The sequence below is a fragment of the Egretta garzetta genome, unplaced genomic scaffold (assembly GCF_000687185.1).
Source record: "Egretta garzetta isolate BGI_Z169 unplaced genomic scaffold, ASM68718v1 scaffold112, whole genome shotgun sequence".
Taxonomy (NCBI): Eukaryota; Metazoa; Chordata; class Aves; order Pelecaniformes; family Ardeidae; genus Egretta; species Egretta garzetta.
The window spans coordinates 1,659,112-1,673,009 of NW_009258884.1; the positions used below are offsets into that span (position 1 = coordinate 1,659,112).

At 37.4% G+C, this 13,898-nt stretch overlaps 1 protein-coding gene across 3 annotated transcripts; it reads left to right on the top strand.

Moving 5' to 3' along the window:
- On the top strand, positions 1–13,044 carry SKA2 (spindle and kinetochore associated complex subunit 2). 3 transcript variants are annotated; one of them, XM_009633940.2, is made up of 7 exons: positions 1–72; positions 6,898–6,987; positions 7,781–7,957; positions 9,259–9,345; positions 10,746–10,785; positions 11,538–11,670; positions 12,419–13,042. In XM_009633940.2, exons 2-7 carry the CDS (start codon positions 6,955–6,957, stop codon positions 12,543–12,545), a joined length of 597 nt encoding a protein of 198 aa, XP_009632235.1. In that variant the 5' UTR covers positions 1–72; positions 6,898–6,954; the 3' UTR covers positions 12,546–13,042. The 3 variants fall into 3 exon arrangements, with proteins under 3 accessions (XP_009632235.1, XP_035745482.1, XP_035745481.1); XM_035889589.1 differs by lacking the exon at positions 1–72 and adding an exon at positions 6,465–6,565; XM_035889588.1 differs by lacking the exons at positions 1–72; positions 9,259–9,345 and having other exon boundaries at positions 6,495–6,987; positions 12,419–13,044.
- The last annotated feature ends 854 nt before the right edge of the window (positions 13,045–13,898 follow it).

Sequence of the window (13,898 nt, forward strand, 5' to 3'; positions counted from 1 at the left end):
CTGTCTCTGTAAACAGCCAGGTTCCCTGTGGCATCCTTCAAATCTTGATCTTCATTTTTGCTTCTATATAATGTAAACTTGTTTACACTTTTTTTTTTTTTTTTAAGTTAAAATGCTTTGGAAATATTTGATCCAAATGCTTAATAGATAATATTTCTATCCCTAAATCCTTACATAAATGAAAACGCTTGCACTGAAGTAGTTCTCCAAAATACACTGCTCCTTTGGGTTTTGCTTGGAAACTTCCGGAAGTTTTTTGTGATTTTAATTGTCCTAGCAGCAGTGTTAGGTAACTTAATCGATAAAGTGTCACGGAGAAAAAAGGTACATTATCCAATAGAGAGACAAATAATACAATAGATTTCTCTTTGGTTTCTTTCTTCTCTGGCAATCTTGGTTTCAAGTTCTAATTAAGAAATAAGTGAAAATGAGTTTTAATAGTCTCCTAGTTCTTATCTATGCACAGTAACATCACCAAAATGGAATATTTAGAGAAAGTAAGAATAGGAGGAACACTGGGAGAACATGGTGGGGGGAATACTGTATATCCACATTATCCCTTAACCTAATGAGTGCTAGGCTTTCACTTTAATACACAAAATTGGTGGGCTTGCTTAATGCTCCATGTTTAAACTTATTTCGTTTATTTTTGCTTACGTTATTGCTCCTTCAGTCACTTTTCTCCAGCACCAGCGCCTTAAAGCATTAGGAACAGGGGGCAAGTAAGTGTTTGTTGTCAGGAAAGAAACAACTGGCTGAAAGTTGTCTGAACATTTGCTTGTTCTGCTAAAGTGCTTTTGTCACCTCAGTGAGTGACCTGCACGTCATGGCAATAGTAAGACACTTATGAGTGAATATTTTAAGTCATAGTACTATTTCTGTTACAAAATATAAAGTAACAATTTGAATAAATGCCAAAATACCTGCATTAGTTGAAAGATCAGAGAATTCAAGCTATCCTACCTAATTCTCGGGTTTACTGCACTTTAAAAACAAGGTGGTGTGTTTTGGTTTTTTCTTTGAATAAACCATGCTTTTGAGGAAGTGGGGTTATTTTTCCTCTCCTTTAGCTACTGAACTGCAGTCATACCAAATACTTAGAGTGGTAATAATGTACAGTATTTTAATTCAGTGACATACTACATTCTTGTCAGAGCTCTGAAGTTGTTCTAATTTCAAATTCAAAACCTCTGCCTTGCCCATAGAGTAAGCTTGATCTTGCCATATCTTTTGTTAGTAGTATTTTTTTTTAAGCCTAGTTTAGAAATAATAATTTAGAAATCTGTTTAGGGATACCTAGGTTAGATGTTGATATTTATTTATTTGTTTAATGTTATGGTTTATGTCTGTGTTTTATTGAAAGTCTTACTTTCAAGTGATTCTCATTTTAATGTGATAAATTTAATGTAAAATAACGTGTAAATAGTCAGAGAGGTATTCTGTCCCCCCAAAAGTTAACAGGGGCTGTTGTATGTGGTAGTAGAAGAAGACAGTAATGGGTCACTGTCTTATAATCTACTTTATGAATACACCAAAATGATCATTGCACAAGTAATTTCATGGGGGAGAGCTCGTTTGGGTCAATTATTTGCACAGATAGTGCGTAAAAACTTCCAAAGGTTTTGAGATTACAGTTTGGTCTTTGACCCCGTTCTAATTACCCCAAATAATTTGGGTACTCCTTTTGAAAACTGAATTGATTTTGATTTCACCCTGTTAGTCTTACATTTTTCTGTTCGATTCTTCTGTTAATTTCTTCTAGCAGAAGATGGAAGATGGTGTGCCTGGCCGCCGCCTTCCGTTAAAACAGCTGGGTGGCCCAAGGCCTTTGCATCTTCACCTGTTTCTTTTTTTATTTTTTAAGAAAAGGGTGATCTCTTAAATACACCTCAAACAATTTCACTTCTTAATTTCCTATATCCAAACCTCATTCAAAAGTGCAATAGCTTTCTCTGTCATTGTGTATGTTAATCAGAGTATGTACATTGGCAACTATGTCTCACATATTGCAGCCTTGTGTCTCTTGCTTTTCCTTCTGCTCATTGTTTCTTCTTCCTGGATTTCCTGTGAAGTCAGCTCTCTCCACAGAAGTGTGATACAATAACACTTCTTATTTCCCCAGAGGTTTTGACCTGCATTTCATGGAAAGCTTCATTTTAGTCTCATGGAACCAGGGATAAACTAATTTGTAGGAGCTTAAAAAGAACAATGTGTATGAAAATAGCAGGTAATCGATGGTTATTTGAGGCTATTGCTTTAAGTAGAATAACAAGAAGAGCTGAACGAACCATAACACCTACAATATGAGATTCGTGATGCAAAAGATGACTTTTGAAATAAGATGACTTATTAACAATACAAGTAAGACTAGTGGGTGCTGTAGCTTAGGACTTGGGCACCTGAGACTGTGCTGCACAAGTCACTGACGTCAGCTGGGACTGGAGACCTTTCCCACAGCTTCAACAGGGTCAGGCCTCTAATGAAAATACAGGACATGGTCGTTGCTGGTGATAAATGTATCCTTCTGAACAACAACCGTTTCATTAACCTTCCACGCTCAGGACTTCACGTACCGAGCTAGTGCCTTCCAGTATGCACTTCAGCAGTCTGCACTGAAGGACATTTTGCGGACATCCGTTTAGTAAAATTTGATAACAAATAGCTAAACTGTCCGATCAGCTGAGAGTGCTTCATTCAGAGCAATTTAGTTAGCTTCTGTCACCGTATTTTCGGTATAGTGGACCTACTTTTTTTCTTTGAGTGGTGTCTGTCCAGTGCCCTTTTTATGTTGTACTACTAGTGATGATGCACAAAAAGCAGTGCAATGTTAAAAGGGCATTGGCCAGCAATACTGTCTACGTTTCTCGCTATTCCTACTATTACTATAGTCACAAGTCAAAAGTCACTATTGTGTCTCTGAGACCAGAAGGTGATTTGAAAAACAACTGTAAAATGGGATTGCCACTAATTTTTTTTTTCACTCATCTTCTAGTTATTTGCCAAGGAGAAGTGTTTTTTAATGACTGACTTTTTAATGACCCATACCATCAACTCTTGTGTGTGTGCTTCCTTAGAAAGAAGTGCCCTACAAAGAGGAAAGAACACTGTATAGCATTGTTATTTCCTACAGTGTGTTCCAGGGAAACATTACAGGTGTGGAGTTGACTCAGGTTGTTGCTCTGTGTGCATCAGCAATCATCCATCTCGCTCCGCTCCACTCTGCTGTTTCTTTGCATTTAGCTGTTAAGAATCTTGGCGCCTTCAGACCCTGGGAGTTCTCCAACTTTTTATATGAAGTTACTGTTTTTGTTGAAAAGAAACACATTTATTGAGATTTATGATATAAACCCCCATTTTGATGGTGCTCTAAGATCCATGTGGTAAGCCCAGTGGTAATGTATGTCTACAATGTTGGGAAATGAGTCTGCGTTTCAGTGCCTTTTAAAGTGATCCAATACCTGCAAATAAGAAGAATAAACTCAAGTGTCCAGAAAATGTACCCTGTAATGCAGTTTAAGAACATCTGTCTGATAGCAGTTTAGATTCTTTGCTTGCTGTGAGGCAAATCTAAGAAGTAAATACATTTGGAAATGTAGTTTCCAATTAAGAGCACCAAAAGGTTTGAAATTGAATTTCTGACAGATCTGTTGAGCATTTTGCTGGGTGTTTTTCTCCTCTTCACCCCCCCCCCTCCCCCCTTGGTCAGTGGAATGACAGGGATTATGAATAATAATGTCTTGAATATGTGAGTTCTTGTGTGTCTGTATTAGGACTCGGTCAACATTAACCTAATCAAATTCTCCATGATCCACAGAAACCACTATCTGACTCGACCTATGTTTTCTGATACATATTTTGAGTGTATTGATTACTTGTAGAGAATTCTTGCTGCTAACGAATGCTCTGACTTTATTGCACTACTGTACTTTACAGCTAGCAGTGCAATAGTATTGTCAAAGCATCTGAAAGCAGAGCGCGCAGCAATGGCTTGAGTCTGGCCTCACAGCTTCTAACACTTTCTTCTAAGCCTGTGAGTAAATTACAAGTTTGCGTTTCACAAACTGCATTTTCTGTGTGATTGTTGTACAGTACTCATCACACGAATGGTCCTAACCTATAACGTGAAGGAAGAAATAAATATTTATAAAACAAAGAAAAAAATGGATCATAATGGAGGAATACATGGCAGTGCTTATAAACATGCTTTGAAATCGCTGATAATAAACTTTGTTTCTTTTAGAGTTAGCATACTTTCAGGAGAAAGCAGTGATACTGAACCATGTTAACATTTTCATTAAGCACAAATCTTAAAATTATAGCTACATGATGGATAAGCATTCAGCTTCACATACAATTTTTAATGTCTTGAATCATAGTAGTAGCATGGTATTAGTGGCTTACTGCCATCTGTAAATCTCAGATTATCAATCGTAAATATTTCAGGAACAGAGCTTCATGGATATTTTTGAAAGACACCCGTATTAATTGTCTGCTTTCCCAAAAATCAATAATCAAATGGAGGAGTTGGGGAAAAGCAAAAAATGATCTTTTTGGGGTGCCTGCCTCTAGAAATGAAAACCTAAAAATGTTCACTAGTGGAGGAGAAGAGAAACGATTGATCAGTTAGGAAGAATCCCTCATGAACTCTTTAAAAATGCATAGTGTAATAAAAAGTATTTTATTCTCTCATTTTATCATGACTGGTTTCTGGGGTAGATGTGGAAAGGAGTTTTGTTGGGCAGATGGTAAGTTATGGGAGTAACGGGTGAAAGCTTTCCCTTTGATTTATAGAAGCTCAAGGTCTTTACTAGATTTATTTTCCTTTTCTTAACCTATTACTTGAAAATTTGCTGAAGTTGTGTGCATATATATATATATGAAAGATCATAGATTTTCACTACACCGGAAAGGGGATTTTATTTGCAGAATACCTTGTATCAAACACTCTTCCTTCAGGCTGTCTGAAGTTATAGATCCTCTAAGGTATTAATGGCAGTTCTGAAGGTGGATCCCAAGGCTGATGTTTAAAGCACAAACATCTTTTTGTATCCAGGCCTGACTGCAGGCTACGGCCAAAGACTCAGTGACAAAGTTTGTCACCTTAGCTGCCATTCCAGCACTGACAGTTAGTACTGTGGCATAGAGTTAACAAATATAGCCTTATTTTGATCCTTTAAAAAGTTGTATCTCAATATAAATAGTGAAAGCCAAGTTAAGTAAGTTACAAGCATTTTTAACTTGCTTTTGTCATTGTCTCTTCTGTGATTGTAAAATAACCAAATGATTACGTTAAAAAATTCATGAGTTGTTTGTCAACAGGGAAAACTGCCTTTCTTTAAAGCAGGAGTCCTTAATAGATATTAAAATTGCAGACTAAAATTAATTAAGTAATAATGCTATCAGCAGACTGTTTTATAAGGCAATTAGATAATTCTCTGGTGGCTTATTTATCCCAAGGAAAGAAATGTGATGTCATCAATTTTATTATCTATTTGTCAGTCTGCTTTGTTGGAGAATAATAAAATGTATTATGGGTTTTACAACCATCTGAGAGAATGCATTCCTAATGTAATTAATAATAAAATCTTTGTTGATATGCTTGGATCCTGAACACTTATTCATAATCTCTGCTGAGTAAATAACTGCGTACTGCAGTTTTGCTAACAGAACTTTTAATGTTTGAAAAGAAAAGCAACTAGCCAAGAAAAAGCTTTAAAAATTGGTGGAAAATATGTTAATATCTCAGGGGGGGAAAAAAAAATCAAACATCTCCTGCAACAAGTGAAGATCAGTTTTTAAAAGATGCATGTTCTTTTCTATTGATGTAACTTAACTCTTTGGTGTACTAAAAAACTTCATCTTGAGAGGTTTGGCATTGCAAGGGAGATGGAAGATAATATAGGGGGAGACGGAAATGTTCCCATGCACTTTGGGGAGCTGCATGAAAAATTTCAAAGAAAGTCACATATACTTCCAGGTCCTGACTCCTGTACCTGGGCTGGTTTAGGAGGAGGAAGACATCTTGTGACGCAAAAGCATATATGCCCTTCGAGGCATTCTGTGCTCTCCCAGAGAAGTCTCCACCCATTGTATGCATCTTGCCACTGCCTGTCTGGCCATATGCAAAGCATGTCGCCTTCCCACCCTCAAAGATGGTCTCTACGAGAGGTCTAGCAGTGAACCTGTATACCATTTCATTAGAAGAAGATTCATCAAATGAAAAATCAAATCTAAATGCTTGGGTTTCGAGATATTTTGTTAGGTCCACTTTCTGCTTTGGCTCATGCACCAGCAGGACACACTTGCCCGGAACAGTAATCACATCACATTCCTTTTTTAGAAGTTCTTGTTTATTGAGAGGGCGCTTCCTCACACAGACACAAATCCGATGTTCTTCTCTGGGGTCAGTTACAGATATTGGCTGGCAGTCTGAAGTTGCTCTGAATTCCTTGATCATCCGTGCAAACTCCCAGTTGGGACAGCTGCTGTCAAATTCCTGTGCACGTTTTGCCCTGATTTCACTAATTTGAGCTCTCAAACGGCAAGATGCGAAGAGAACAACTGGGTAATTTGGCTTAGACAAATGGAAAGAGCGTAAAATGAATAAAGTGTGTGTGTACACACGCACGTAATTCCTACACGTGAGAGGAAAACGGTTATGTTAAGTCTGAAAGTTTATTGCTTTCTATCTTTCAGGCTAGAAGCGTGTCAGCGTAATTGGCAAACCTTAGCTAATGGAATGCATTGGAGGAATAGAAACTTAATTTTATAGTAGATGAGCCTTTCAAATGGAGGCATCTGGCTTCTGCTTTCCTGAAATACAGGAAAGGCGAACGGTTGGGTTTTGTCTGCAATTTTTGTTTTTTAATATACTGTGGCTGACATTAAATATTTTAGTTCCAGAAGGCAGAATCTGATCTGGATTATATTCAACACAGACTGGAGTTTGAAATAATGAAAAGTCTTCCTGATAATCCAGCAGCAGAGGTAGTATTTTCAGATTAAACGAATAGATTTTATTGCATTTTGCATAAAGTTGGTAATAAATGGGTAATTTTCTTTAATCCTAAAATATATATGGCTCGTCTTTGATCTAGTTGTTGATTGTTATTGATTGTTATTTCATTGTTGTTTATTGTTATTATCAAAGTATTTCTTGCATCATATATAAAGATAACTGGCCTAATGTTAATTCAGTGCAGAAACCAACAAAACTTCCCTGATTTCTTGTCATAATGAAATTCTCCCATGTTTTGCTTTGAGAAATGAGTAGTAGTGTTAACACCTAAATTTACGAGACGGGTTCCAGTCTGAGCTAAAACATAACCTTGCTCTGAGATCAAAAATGAACTTACTAATAAGCAATGATTAAATTCAGATTTGGGGGAGAGATGAAAGGAAAACAACAAATGGCATCACGCAAAGGGTTTTATAAATAAGTCCTTGTCTCCATGTATATTGTGACATATAGTGGGAAAATAATCTTTTTAGTTAGAAGTCCCTAATTTATTCCAATGCAAAAAGCATTAAAATTCACCACCACAAGAAATTCATCCTCCTGTATTTGTTGTGGAAACATGAAGTTGTGCTGTTTTATTAACACTTATCATTTTTGCTTATGAAAAATGTATAGATGAAACGTGCTCACAGCTACACTTTTCATTGTAAACTTTTCATGTTGTATTTTAGTGGCTCTAACGCTGACATTTTTAATTGGTATGTGGCCACATTAGTTTTCTCTTCTTAAAATAGTTTAAATGTACTTTTAATTTCTACATAGGAAAATCCAGTTGCTCTCTTGGAAGAACTCTCAGTGGTGAAATCTCGTTATAAAGCGTTATGTACGCAGCTGGAAAAAGTTTCCATAGAGCAGAGAGAATCCATGAAGGGCATCTGTGCTGCTCTGGAGAACACAATGAAGATGGTTCAGACATTACAGCAACATACTGATCTTGAGGTAGTATTTTCATTTCAATCACTCGGGTCTCACTCCTGTAAGTGAACACGTAGTTGTGTAACTTTTACGTAGATGTGAGCAGTTCCACTGGAAACTCTTATACGTGCAGACTCATAGAAGACTCTTAGAAGGTAAGAAGAACGCTTACCAGAAGAAACATTTGCAAGATTGGAGGTCTTTTTGTAAATCACAAGCCTGATTCATCACTCAGCAGTTAAGCTAGTGTATTCAGGTTTGGAGTTGAAGTAAGACCATGATAGTGTGAATAGTGACACACTTTTGAATAGTTTCATAGAAATTGATGCCTCTGTGCACTGCTGTGTGCCGGTTCTATACTGACTTTTTTAAAAGTAGCTACCTTAAAGAAATTAGAAAGTGAAACCAATTTTAAAAGGCAAAAAAGCTTTTAAATGGCAATTGTGTTTTCACTGTCTAAGATGAGTAAGTTAAAACCAACACATTATTACAAATATGGTGGAATTGCTGGTAGTGCAAAGAAATGAGTTTTTCTCTGTATCCATCTATCTATTAAAAAAACCCAACAATGAACAACACATTTCCATAAGTGGTCTTCAGACACTGCTTCATTACAATTTTGAAGAGGTTATGAAAGCCTTAATTTTGTCCCTTTACAAATAAGGTGATTTAGATCCAAAAAGCTCATTGATAGTCTAGTGGCAACGGCAGAACTGTTGGGACTAAAACACATTCCCAGATCTGCGCTCTCACTTTAGTGTTCTAATGACAGTGCCCCGAGCTTGTGTTTAATCTGTCAACAGCTCTAGACAAGTTATTTGTAAGTCTTTATAGATAAAATGTTCTGGAGAGTGATTTGAAATACAGTAGTTATATGTCACAGAAAAAATATTTTCTCTCCCTGTGTTTCAAGGATATGCTGCTAAGAATAATTTCAGATTTGGATTTTGTTGAAGTGAAAGACTCTTGTCTCTTGAGTTATGTTTAGACTTTTTAGATAAAGATTTTTGTATATTTTTTGTATTTCCTAAACCAAAGATTGAGTAAACTGTTATGGAGAAATGTAAGCCCTTAAGTGCAATACTTCTTTTTATTGAATATTTTATCTTCTTTCCGCTGAATCATTTCTAGTATTGATGCTAAAGGAATATTATGGTTGAATTTTCAGAAATATTCAGCTTGTAAGTTTGCTTTCATTTGAAGCAAAGTAGGAGTCTACTATTCCTTTCCATGAGAAAAGGGCTACACAAACATTGAGCTCTTCTGTAAATATCGTCACCCTAGGAACTGAAAGTATCAGAGTTCTCTGTTTGTATTTTTTCTAGCGCTTGCCTCTGTCAGAAGAAGAACAGACTGCAGCACAGCAGTTAACCTGCCAAACTGTTAAAGAAATGGAATCACTAGTGGAAGAGGTAATTGGGCCGCAGTATTCCAGAAACCACTAATCCTGAGTAGCTCAACTGAAGTCAGAAGGGCTGGTTTTGTCACTTAATACCTCTCAAATGAACAGCATTTTTCAGAAATGGGACTAAAGTTTCTCACAAACCCTTTAATTTTTATTGTATACTGATTGAGCTTATGATTTGTTCCAATTAAATTGTCCACGAAGGAAAAAAATTGCTTTGATGGAAGACTTTGTTCCCCTTATTTTTTAATTGGGATATCTTCATGTTTCTGTTCAGCGCTGGCAGTTGATTGCTTTTGTCGATCCTATTGTTCTGTTAACGCATTATGTAAGAAGCCTTTGGGTGGGAGTGAAGAATGTAATTGATTCAAACCAATGTATATAAAAATGAAGAGAAATTTAATTTCCTGGAAAATAGCAAATAAATTTTTGAATATGAGTAACAATAAGTATATTCTAAGTGTAATGCAGCAGAACATAGATGTAAACTAATATATGTTAAAAAGTCATATATTCTCCCATAGCTACTCAAGCAGAAACTTCTAATATAATTATCTGCAAAGATTTGGTCTGGGTCTCATATTAAAAGCAAAATATTAAAGAAGGTTAGTAGAGTGTAAATAATTATCTTATTGACCTTATCTTTTTCTACATGTCTTCTCACTGCCCACTACTCTTCTGTCAAAGGATGCCTCGCTTTCTGTCCCTTTACTGCCACAGTTGGTTTGCGTGGAAATCGCCCAGTATCTTGCAGCCTCATTCACGCTTCGTTTGCAAATATCTTCTCCTACCTTGATAAATGCTCTTTAATTTCTGTCTTTCCATTATTTAATTCTAAAGCGCTGAAGATACAGCTGGCATAAACCAGGCCCAGTGCAAAATGCAGCTATATCCTACAGCTACTGAGCCAGTTCAGTTGGTATCAGTCTCTATGTTGTCATTGAGTGTGTTTCGAAAATGTTCTCTGAAAGGCAGAAAGAATGGAAATATGTCACAGAGGCCTTGGGATTTTTTTGTCAGAGCTGTGTTTCTGGCTGAGGAGAGTTAGGTACAGCTTTCTTCAGCTTGTCAGAACTGTCAGCCCCTGAAGGTTGCTTGAGAATAGCAAAGCCATCTTCTTCCTTCGCTGCATGTGCCTTCAGCTCGATCCATGCTGGAATGCAAAGGAGAAAGCTGAAGAGGCTCATCTGACTTGAAAATAAATCTTTCTGTATCCGTTTTAAACTTATTTTTATTTGAACGCAGGGTTTGTTTAATGTCTAAGATTTTGTTGTTGACTTCAGCAGCTGCAAGATCCTTGGTTATCCAATGGTAAAATGTAATTGCTCATGCAGAAATGAAATCGTAAAAAATGATTTCTAAACAAAATTCCAACAAATCCTGACATTGTTGCTTGTTTATTTTTAGCCATTTTCTTCAGGATCTACAGTCCCTGGCTCAACTGAAGGTAAGTGTTGAAAGAAAAATCTTCCTGCTGGTTTGGTTTGGGTTTTCAGTTTTTTTGGTTTTTTGAAAAAAGCAGATATTGTAAATAACTTCAGCTGACAAATCAGGGCTGTTTTACCCCTAGTACAACAGGGGCAAATCTCACACTAAGTAGTAATAGGCTGGGACCTAGGTATGGTTTTTGAGCTCTTTTATTTAAAAAATAGAGAGCCTATGATGCACAGTAAATTCACAATTTTTACTCTCAAGTGCTAGGAACTACTGCTTTTATGTGAAGAATTTAGACTTTAATACAAGCAAGTGTGCCCTTAGTTATATTCCGCATATAGTTCTCAGGTTTCTGGGAGTTTTTCTTGCTTTTGATGGTATTGAAGCGGATAGTGTTGTGTTTATGGTCTGAAGAAATGATGTACTAGTCTTACCATAGAAGTAGCTCTTGAATCCATTTATCCCTACTAATAGAAAGGAATTTTCCTAGTTCTTAAAAAAAAAAAAAAAAAAAAAAAGAAAAAAACCTAGTCACTGACAGACCAAATTTATTAATCCCCATCAGATCTCAAATGAAGTGACTTTTCCCTGGGTCTGCAGATACAGTGATAGTTTGGAGGGAGCATCTTCCATCTCTCCTTCCTCCTGCTGGAAAATCTTCCTTTAGACCCATTTAGGGGGGGCTTCTTAAAAAGTAATGAAAGTATTTTCTATCTTTGGCCTGATTTCTGAAGAACCAAATATCTTCTATTTCCAATTTTTTAGTATCGCAATTCAAACCATTGACTGAGGAAACACTTATGACTGTACCAAGGAGTATCAGAAGTACTGTTAAACTAGCAGACTTGAACAACTTGTACAGGGAGCTATTTAACCACTTCATTGTAAATAAGAACAGGTAAGACTTAAAGCCATTCATTAGTAAAAATTTTATAAGCCGTAACAAAGTTCAGCCTTTTCAAATGAAACAAAACCAGCTAGTTAACCGTTTGCTGCTATATTACAACTTCATAATTTGATTTTAACCGTTACACTCTTCTTGGTTAGGTACATACCCCAAAGTGTCAGGCCATCAGACAAACCCCTCTAAGTTAATTTGTATAAAAATGGTTTGTGTGATTCCATAATTTTCAAAACTGAACACCAGGTTCTTTGGAAACAGGTTTCTTCACTTTGGTTTCACTGCACAGATGTCCAAAACTGGGTCTATTCAGGAAAATTTTGCTGATGCAGTCATGCTGCCAAACCTTTTAGCTTTTGGAATCTGCATCCAGACTGGACAAGCAAATCCCTAATGCTGAACCATGACCCCTGTGACCCCTGCCCTCCCCACACCGACCCCTCCGGCCTGCCCGCACCCTGACCCTGTCTGGGATGTGTGCTGTGGATTTCTTGCAGGCTGATATTAAAAATGAGGAAACTTTTAACTTGGGAATTCTGTCTCTTTAAACCTAATGCTGGATTAGGAAATGACTGTTCTCAATTTGAGGTAGCACAGAAAAACCGATGACAATCTGAATAAGCGTGACAGTTACAGAGCACTCACGAAAATCATTCATTAAACAGCGTGCACTTTTTAGCCTTTTTCTGCCAGACCTGATGTTTGATAACCTGGTTTTGCTAAGTAGTTTGCTTCTGTCTTACAGAACAGCATTGAGCGTTTCGCAGATGAACAAGATGAATATGAAAGCCACTGACTCAAGAATACGAATCTTGAAAGAACTTGCTATTGTGGAACTTGACAAACAAGGAAATGTTAAATCAGTCATGTAAATGAAAGCTCGGTCCCTTCTCATTTGACACGCAAGCATCTTGGTCATAGCTCCTGGATTATTAAGCAAGTATTTCTCTGGTGTCTAGGAGTTATAAGTCCATTGCTGGAAAGCCGTTCATCTTTCTGTATACAAATTCTTCCTGAAAATTGGAGGGTTAAAAACCATCGAGGTTGGTATTTTATCCTGGATATTTATAGGACCATAGTCGATGCATTTTTGAAGGGTATTGTTAGCCAGGGGACGCTTCCATATTCTTGCTTACATTCCTGAGTGGGTTTTAAGACAAATAACCCAAGCCACTTAATTGTACTTGCATTCCTGAATAAATGATAAAAGCTAAGGAGACCAGGACGTAGATTTATGACGCTTTTGTTTACGTGACTCCTGACCCTGAGCCCTGCCCTAGCCCCTGAACCTGGGCCCTGACCCTTCTCATTTTCCTTTGATGTCAACTGCCTTGGTTTTTTTTTACAGTCCAGCAAAACTGCAGAGGCACAGAATAGCTGGGGTTGGAAGGGCTCTGGAGACTCTCCCCTGCACATGACAGGGCCAACCACTGCTGGTTGCTCAGGGCAGCGTCCTGAAAAACTCCAAATATGAAAACTTCACGACCCCTCTGGGCAACCTGTCGCCGTGTTTGACCACCCTCACAGTTAAAAGGGGGATTCTTTTTTTCTAATGTTTAATGTTTTTATGTTTATTTCAGCCTTATCTGAGAGAGCCAGAGATCTGAAGTTTATTATGTTCCTACAGTTTTTGTGAAAAATGATGGCTCTTAAAGAAGAAAAATTTAAATTGGCATCCGTAAGGAAGGGAAAGGCTGATTTTTGAACTGAATCAATTAACTGGTTGGTCTGTTTAGAGTTTGTTGGGAAGAAGAACAGGGCATCACAGAAGAAATGGGAGGAAAGGACAGGGATAACTTCATTTTTATGATGTCTGCTGCCGAGCATGCCCTTTTAGCGACATGGTTGCTATCACTTCACAACCTCATTTAATATTTAAGCATTTAGACTTGATCATATCAATTCATTTTCAGTACAGGACTCGATCCTTACTACCTTCAACAGTATTAAAGATTTAATTTACTGGTGAAATCTGGCTAAAATAATTAAAGATACCCATTAGTGGAAAAACAACTGCATCTAAGATTGCGCTGCGTGCAATTTAACTGCAGCTGCAGCCCCGAGGATGGTTTCCTTGTGTTTCCAAGGCCACGCGGGACGTGGCAATCCATCCCTGCAGCAAGATTTTTGTTTAGCGCTGCCTCGCTTGCACTCACTCCCGAAATCAGCGCCGGGTCCCTGAGCGCAAAGCTCAGCCTTGAAACCCCGCAGCCGCACGTTCCTCT

Excerpts from the sequence above, each read along its gene's own strand:
- SKA2 (XM_009633940.2), top strand. The coding sequence starts at position 6,955 with ATGAAAAGTCTTCCTGATAATCCAGCAGCAGAG. Across the intron at positions 10,786-11,537 it reads AGTCCCTGGCTCAACTGAAG|TATCGCAATTCAAACCATTG; the intron begins GTAAGTGTTGAA and ends CCAATTTTTTAG. Across the intron at positions 11,671-12,418 it reads TTCATTGTAAATAAGAACAG|AACAGCATTGAGCGTTTCGC; the intron begins GTAAGACTTAAA and ends TCTGTCTTACAG.